Source organism: Prunus dulcis, chromosome 4 (genome assembly GCF_902201215.1).
Source record: "Prunus dulcis chromosome 4, ALMONDv2, whole genome shotgun sequence".
In the NCBI taxonomy this organism is placed as follows: domain Eukaryota; kingdom Viridiplantae; phylum Streptophyta; class Magnoliopsida; order Rosales; family Rosaceae; genus Prunus; species Prunus dulcis.
This window is the reverse complement of record NC_047653.1, coordinates 5188889-5196729: the sequence shown is the minus strand read 5'-3', so window position 1 is coordinate 5196729 and position 7841 is coordinate 5188889. Positions and strand designations below refer to the sequence as shown.

The 7841-nt window shown below is 35.7% G+C and overlaps 1 protein-coding gene across 1 annotated transcript; it reads left to right on the top strand.

Moving 5' to 3' along the window:
- The first annotated feature begins 3456 nt into the window (after positions 1–3456).
- LOC117626207 (berberine bridge enzyme-like 8) lies at positions 3457–5263 on the top strand. Its single transcript, XM_034357863.1, has one exon. It carries the CDS (start codon positions 3534–3536, stop codon positions 5163–5165), a length of 1632 nt encoding a protein of 543 aa, XP_034213754.1. The 5' UTR covers positions 3457–3533; the 3' UTR covers positions 5166–5263.
- The last annotated feature ends 2578 nt before the right edge of the window (positions 5264–7841 follow it).

The following is a 7841-nucleotide window of genomic DNA, read 5'->3' as shown; positions in this document are numbered from 1 at the left end:
CATCCTTGCAAATCTGTGTAGTATACTACTTACTTTGGTTTCAAATTCTTGAAAGAAAAAAGGTGCAAACAGTTTTTTTTAGTTTAATTCTGAATTCAAAATCTAATATTGCGTCAGTTTTAGATTTGGCCTATCTGTGTATTCAATTTTTATATTGATTCTTATTTTCATTTATATCTATTAATTTTTGCAAAAACGTGCAAAGAATTTATGTGATATTATTGCAAGTTTTATTGAGCCTAATTATTCTTTATTTTGATGGCTGTCATTGCTTTGAATTTGGGAGAAAAACCTATGTTTTTTTTTTTTTGTAGGATAAATGTATCACTTTAACACCTTGGACGTTAGCTCCTTTTGATTCCAGAATTAGTTAATTGCTCTTAACTTCTTTTGGAAGCTTTTGCATTTCACATTCAATTACGAGATTTTATTTCTTTTTTAATTTATGCAGCTTTAGTTTCAAAACTTTAATGTCAATTTCATGACATTTAGAGCTTTTATTTTGGCAGTAAAATTGTTGATATTGTTAGGTGATTATTGCCTTTAATGTTCTAATCATTTATGCAATTTAATTACATCTTTGTTTTAATGCCTTGGATTCTTTTTAAAGTTGCCAACACCTATATATTTCGATTGTGCAATCCTTCATATTAGTTACTTGAGTTAATCTTGATACAAATATATTGAGTGAACTAATGTTCTTTTGATTATAAAGTCTTGACAGATGTCACATTGAGTTAATTGCCATGAAGTGTACACTGTGGAATCCTCCTGAGAAAACTGAAATGAAATAATAAATTATATCACTGTAAGTGGCATTAATTTTGAGTTTTGGTGTAAGGCTTTCAAACCCTAAATTTTTGAGGCATTTTTTTCTTTTGAGGCTTTCGATGGTTTTATTATATTTACAATGACTATCAAGATGACTGTGAGTACATATCTTATGAATTTAAAATTAAATAAATTTTGGTACAATCTTCATATATTTTGAGAATTCCCTAATTTGTGGGGGTTGAGTTTTTCCTTAACTATGTGGGTATTTGTTGGAATTTTTGTGGGTATTTCAAATACAAAATTAATATCAATACTTATTTTTTAAAATTTAATATTCCAGTTTTTGAGTGATTTGATTACCTCTTTAAAACTGAAGTTATTTTGTACATTTATTATATAAGTTTTCATATCTCCTTTATTCAGATTTATTCTATTTTAATTAACGCTCAATGCTTATGTTATTTGCATTTTGATAATTATTAATATTTTTATTTTAAAACGTGTGGACCAATTTGTGGAAGTTGAATTTTCCTAAATGGGAACTTTAGTACTGTAATTTAATTTGTTAGTAACATTAAGCAATTTTTGCTTTTATACTGGAAAATATTAGATTCATTTCCTTCTCTCTTTCCCATATTTTTGTGTGTTTTCAATTTCTTTATGCTCTCATGGGAAAGATTCATTTAGTGACATAATACTTTTTATATTTTATTGGCAAACATACTGTGTCTGTATGAAATTTGTTTCATTATGCAAGTTTATTATGAGACTAATTTATCTTCAATTTGATACGAAAATATTTGCAACTAATGATGATTTTGGCATAAAATTTTGGTAGAGACTTCTTATTGTCTTATAGGTTCATATTGAGAATCGACAAGATACAATTTCAACTTGGATATGTGATCATGATTTCAACCATTTGGAGTGCACAAAAGGGAGTAAGGGTATCCTGAAATACTCAGTGTTTATAGTTAAATTTATTTAATGAATTAATTGTTATATTGTTGTTCATAAGTGGTAGCAGGTGTACTCAAAGTTTCATGGACTTGAGAGGTACTCTTGATCAGAAGATTTAATGTATGATGTATTTCCATTATACTTAACTATATACCAATGCGTATTTAATTTCCAATTATACTGAGGTGAAATCCATTAATTATTTGTGTGCAAGATTGTGTAGGAAATATTTTAATAACATGCAGGTTTAAAGCGTGCTAAAATGGAGAACAAAGACATGACCTACATTATATATGCCTTGTGAAGGCTAGTTTTGATATGCATGCCTCGTGGAGGAGGCTATTAATGCAAAATGTCGAGGGGGATGTGCTTAAGCCCATAAGGGAGTCACCTAGGGAGGTAACCCAACTTCTGTGATTGGAGATCCCATGAAGGAAGTTCAATGTGGTAGAAACAATCCATATTGCGTGACTCATATAGCACTCATAAAACTATGGAGATATCCTTGAGATATTCTTTTGCTCATCCCTAAGGCAAAAGTGCTATTTTATGTGACGTTAGGAAGGGATTTATCCCTGAATGAATTTCGAGGCGGGCAAACTCCCGCAGGGTGCAGGTCACATGTACTCTTGGAGAACTCACCTAAGTGAAAGACGTCGTGAGGCTGCGACTATGAGAATTGGGCTATTCTCTAGTAACTCTCATGAGAATCAAGATTAGCGCATGGCCATAAATAGCGCTACCCCGCATCCAAGTCTCAACCAATACTATGTGTGGGATATGTTGAAGTTTGGTCAAAGGTGCCGAGTTCAATACTTTGTACACTCAGGTTCCTCAAATGGAGACTATCATCACTAAGTGAAGGTTCAAGCCCAGAAGGCACCTACACCTATTACATAGTATTATATTGCCCATATATAAATATATATTTTCACTGTTTTTTTTTTTTTTTTGTCATGGTAAAATTTTTAAAACCTTGTGGGGGATTGTTGGAATTTTAAAAAGGTTTTAAAAATTTAACCGTTTAATTTATTTAATTATTTTGGCTGTTTTATTTTATTTATTGTGGGGGTTATAAATATTTAATATTTAGGTTTTATTTCTATATTGAATGCCTTATTTTTTGGTTGGTGAATGTTATATGTTTTTGGATGCCTATAAAAGGCCATACATCTTTCACATTTGAACAACCACTATACACCATCAGAATATCACAAATCACAATCACCACCACAAACTAATTCTTTGATTTTCTACTTTTATATATATTATCTACTTTATATTATTATTTTGGCAATGGTTCTATGACTTGGATACCTATATCCGTATATGAATGTGCTCATAACGGATCTTGAGTTTGTGTACAAAGGGTCGTATCTTGGAGTCTTGTAGACCGTCAGTACCTGCACGTAGGGAGGCTACAAAGGCTTTAGGACAACGTCTTTGACGTGCTTCACCGTACCAAACTCACCTTCTTATTTATTATTTATTTTCCTTTTACTTACCTATTTATTTGTTTTCTTCAATTTCATTATACCTTCAAAACTTTCCAATTTGTTTATATGTTATTTATAATATAAATATTTTGTATTTGGCTTTACGGAAAGAGGAAAACTATTATTTTTTATAACATGTATTTCTCATTTCAACGCACAGAAAACAAATTGGTGACATTTAGTCAAGTGTTTGGTGGTCACGTTTAGTCAAGTGCTTGGTGAAGACAATTTAGACCAATGGCTGCATTTTTCTTTCAACTCAAACTACTTATATAAGTGAGCTCAGAGCTCATACCATTCCACATGCAGAGAGAAATGGAGATCTCTCACATAAAACTAGTTCCAGTCCTACTTTTCATCCTTCTCAATTCAGTTTGGTGCACAACTTCAAACTCAATTTCTGAAAGCTTTCTTCAATGCTTTTCCTCCCACATACCTTCAAACTCAAGCAGCAAAATTATTATCACCAAAAACAATCCTGCTTATTACTCAGTCTTCCAATTTTCCATACAGAATCTGAGATTCTTCAACACTCCAACACCAAAACCAGAAGCTATCATTACTCCTTTTAAACACTCTCATGTTCAAGCAGCTGTAATTTGTTCCAAGAAAGAGGGCATACAAATAAGAACCCGAAGCGGGGGGCATGACTACGAGGGCCTATCTTATGTATCGATAGCTCCTTTCATCCTGATTGATCTTTTCGAACTTCGGTCCATTGATATTGACATAGAGAATGAGATCGCTTGGGTCGAGTCTGGTGCTACTCTCGGGGAGTTGTATTACGCAATTGCACAAAAGAGTAAAGTCCATGGCTTTCCAGCAGGGACTTGTCCAACTGTTGGTGTGGGGGGACATATTAGTGGAGGTGGATATGGTTCCTTGTTCAGGAAGTATGGTATGGCAGCTGACAATGTCCTTGATGCTAAGATTGTCGACGTTAATGGCAGAGTTCTTGACAGAAAATCCATGGGAGAAGATCTCTTTTGGGCTATTAGAGGAGGGGGAGGCGCAAGCTTTGGAGTCATTCTGTCATGGAAACTTAGGTTGGTTCCGGTTCCTCCAACTGTAACAACTTACGTGGCATCAAAGACCATGGAAGAAGGTGCAACCAAACTTCTTTCTAAATGCCAAACAATAGCAGATTGGATGCCTGAAGGGTATTTCCTGCGTGTGGTTATAGGAGTTACAAATGGTACAAACGGTGGAAAAACTATTGAAGCTGAATTCAGTTTCTTGTTTCTTGAGACTTATGAGGAACTTCTTCCTTGGATGAAAGAAAACTTCCCAGAGTTCAATTTAAGCCGGAGCGCATTCACTGAAATGAGTTGGATTCAGTCTATTCTATATTCCTCTTCCTACTCAATAAATGATACAGAAGCTCTGCTTAACCGGAGTCAACAATCTAGAAGCTCCTTCAAAGGAAAATCAGACTACGTGACAGAACCACTTTCAGAAGCGGGCATGGAAGTTTTATATCAGATAATGTTTGAACTAGACGCATCCACGGTGATACTGACACCTTTTGGCGGAATAATGAGTGAGATTTCCGAATCAGAAATTCCTTTCCCACACAGAAAAGGAAACTTATATGAAATCCAGTATTTTGTCACTTGGGATGATGACAAAGATAGTGAGAAATATGTTAGCTGGACAAGAATGGCGTACGCCTACATGGCAGCATATGTTTCCAAGTCCCCAAGAGGTGCCTATTTGAACTCCAGGGATCTTGACTTGGGGATAAACAAGGATGCTAACACAAGCTATGCAGAAGCAAGCATTTGGGGTTTGAGCTACTTCAAGAATAACTTCAGGAGACTTGCTCAAGTGAAGACCGTGGTTGATCCTGGTAACTTCTTTTTTAATGAACAAAGCATCCCTGTGTTACGATCTGGAAAAATGAAACACCAACAACAACTAGCTGCGTCTCTGTAATAGAATGAACAACAAATAGATAGGTTCGGCTTCATTTGCTCATTCCATTGTACCACGTTACCAACCCACGAATAATAGAACCTCATCTGTTGCCTTTCTCTTGCTGTGAAGATTGAAATCCATTCGCAAAACAGAAGTATAATTTTATTTCAAATGATTTAAATATTTTAATTCCTGCTTTGATTGTCAAACTGTTTATTTGATGAAGTCTTCTTCTGTACAATCTCCGAGGAGATTTCTCTGCTCTGTTATCAGAACAGAGAAGACAGAACCAAATTTCAGAAGCACCTTTCTGATATCTTACTTTTAACTAGTAACAGCCTATGACTCCTGAGTTGGAGGATTGAGATGCATATGATCATATAAGTCATAATTAAGCACTCATTTGCTGCTTACTAGGTGTCCAAACAATAATGCAACTTCATTGTTTTCACAGACAAATAATAATGCAACTTTTTTTAAAAAAATTTATGATAACTTCTTTAATACGAATTGAAATGAATGACAAAAAACGACATTGCAATTATTAAATCATTTGTATCTCCAATTATAAAATAAGTTGTTGAGAAGAATCTAAATCGATAGAGTTTTGTTTTCATGCTCTTAGGTGTTCTCTAACGTATTCTTCAATATTTTATTTTTTACTTTTTGTGATATGCTTCAATATTTTAAACGAAACTTGTTTCTTGTTTTATTCTAACTGACAAAAATACGAGAAACATACTGAACCTTTGCTTTGTCTTCAATGGACACCTAATGCCCGCATTGGGATATTTAGCCATATACCCATTCTTAATACTAATGATATAAATAACTTTGCACCTTTAATTTTTATAAACAAACCTAAAAAATGAAAGCTGATCCTATTAAATTTAATTTTGATTATTAAATTACTTTGATACCCTATTGAATGTGTCGGGGTTAGGCTTGTTTTAAGAAATTGATGGCAGTTTTGTAATTTAAAACAAGTTAAAAGCCTCTTTGTTATGTTGTAAATGAGTTTTGGGTGTGTTTCTAAAGTCCATTTCATATAAGTTTTTTAAAATAATTTGGGCCCCTATATTAGGTATAATAGTGAATCTCTCACTTTTCATGGCTCTCATGTTCAAGTAGCTATAAATGATGAGAAACTTTAAAGCCTAGAGATGACGCTAAGTGAGAGAGCACGAGATGGGATGGATGGTCAAGTCGAGGATGCCAAGCAGGAGAGTACACAATTGTAAGGGCGGGGGGAACAATGGATGAGTGAGAGGAGAGGGAAAGTGGGTAATTAAAGACCATATTTGGAAGGACCCTGAAAGATTAACAAACTAGTACGTAAAGTCATTCATTTGATAAAAGTCATGAGTAAAGACAAAGAAAACTAAGTTATCATGAGTAAAACAGGCAACAAAGAGAAGATTAGTACGAAGAGAGGGAAGACAAAAAGATATTTTGAAGAAAAAATTGTGTAACACCCCGACTCCAAATTAAACCCCTTATTTAAGTTATTTAAATTATTTAAGGAAAATTACAAATTTACCCTTGAGATAGGGGTATTTTGGTTATTTTCTTACTCGGAGAGAGTTTGGAGCAGTGACTGGTATTTTTGGATAGGTCGTACTGAGAGGAGTTCGTAGACATATAGTGGGCTCGAATCGGAGTTGTAACGAAAGAGATATGGCCAAAAGAAACCCAGTGGCACAATCGTAATTATTTTGAAATGAGATTTTTATAAAAAAATCAGATTTCTCTCTCTCTCTCTCTCTCTCTCTCTCTCTCTTCTCTCTCGCGTGCGGTACAGCAGCCGGCCACATTTTGGCTGGCCGTTCTCTCCTCCGCCACCGATGACGACGGGGCTGGTACCAAAATGACCGGGCCGTCGTCCTCTTCCAACTCCAATCAGCTCCCGCCTCCAACGCCTCAGTTTCGCCGGAAAATGGAGAAGAAGCGGCCGGTGTAGTCCGAACTTCTCCTCCGTCGATCTCCCTCCTCCAACCACCGATTCCGACGAGTGAGGTATGGATTTCTACCTATTTTCCATGCTCTAGCTGATGGTTGGGTAGGATTACATCGATTCTAAGCATAGGTAATTTCATTTACAAATTGAAATTCGGCTGGTTTTGGGATCTCGATTCCAGCCACTTCTGGTCAGTTTTTGGGGTAGGTCCAAGAACAAAAGTGGTTCCAAATAAGGTGTTATACCTAGGGTAAGAGTTTGGAGCCGTGGTTTTGAGATTTTCCGGTGATGCGTAATCGCTTTGGGCACCCAACGCTGCCGGCGCGTGGGTAAGGGTAGTGAAGTTGCACTATGTCTCGATGAGATCCTTAGGTTGTCAAGAGTGCGTAGGATTTCGCGGATCTCAATTCGGACGTCGTTTGACTATCGAAAGGATATCACCTATTGCGCATTATCCGGGTTCGATAGGTTAGGATCGTTGGATGGTCTCAGATTTAACATATGTCAGTCTAGGTATTTCTAGGATCGTGTAGGAATTCACGGATCGTGAATCGGAGCCTCGGATGTTCCGATTTAATAATTTAAAGTTTATGTTTTATATTAATCGTCAGATCGTGCGATCGTAAGCGATCTGACCGTCTGATTTGAACCAAATTTGCAGGACGAGTTTCCTATACCTTGTAGAACCCATAGGAACTTTCGGATCGGAATTTGGAAGTCATGGGCCCCATGGGCCC

What these genes read in the sequence shown, in the direction of transcription:
- LOC117626207 (XM_034357863.1), top strand. Translation starts at nt 3,534, where the DNA reads ATGCAGAGAGAAATGGAGATCTCTCACATAAAACTAGTTCCAGTCCTA.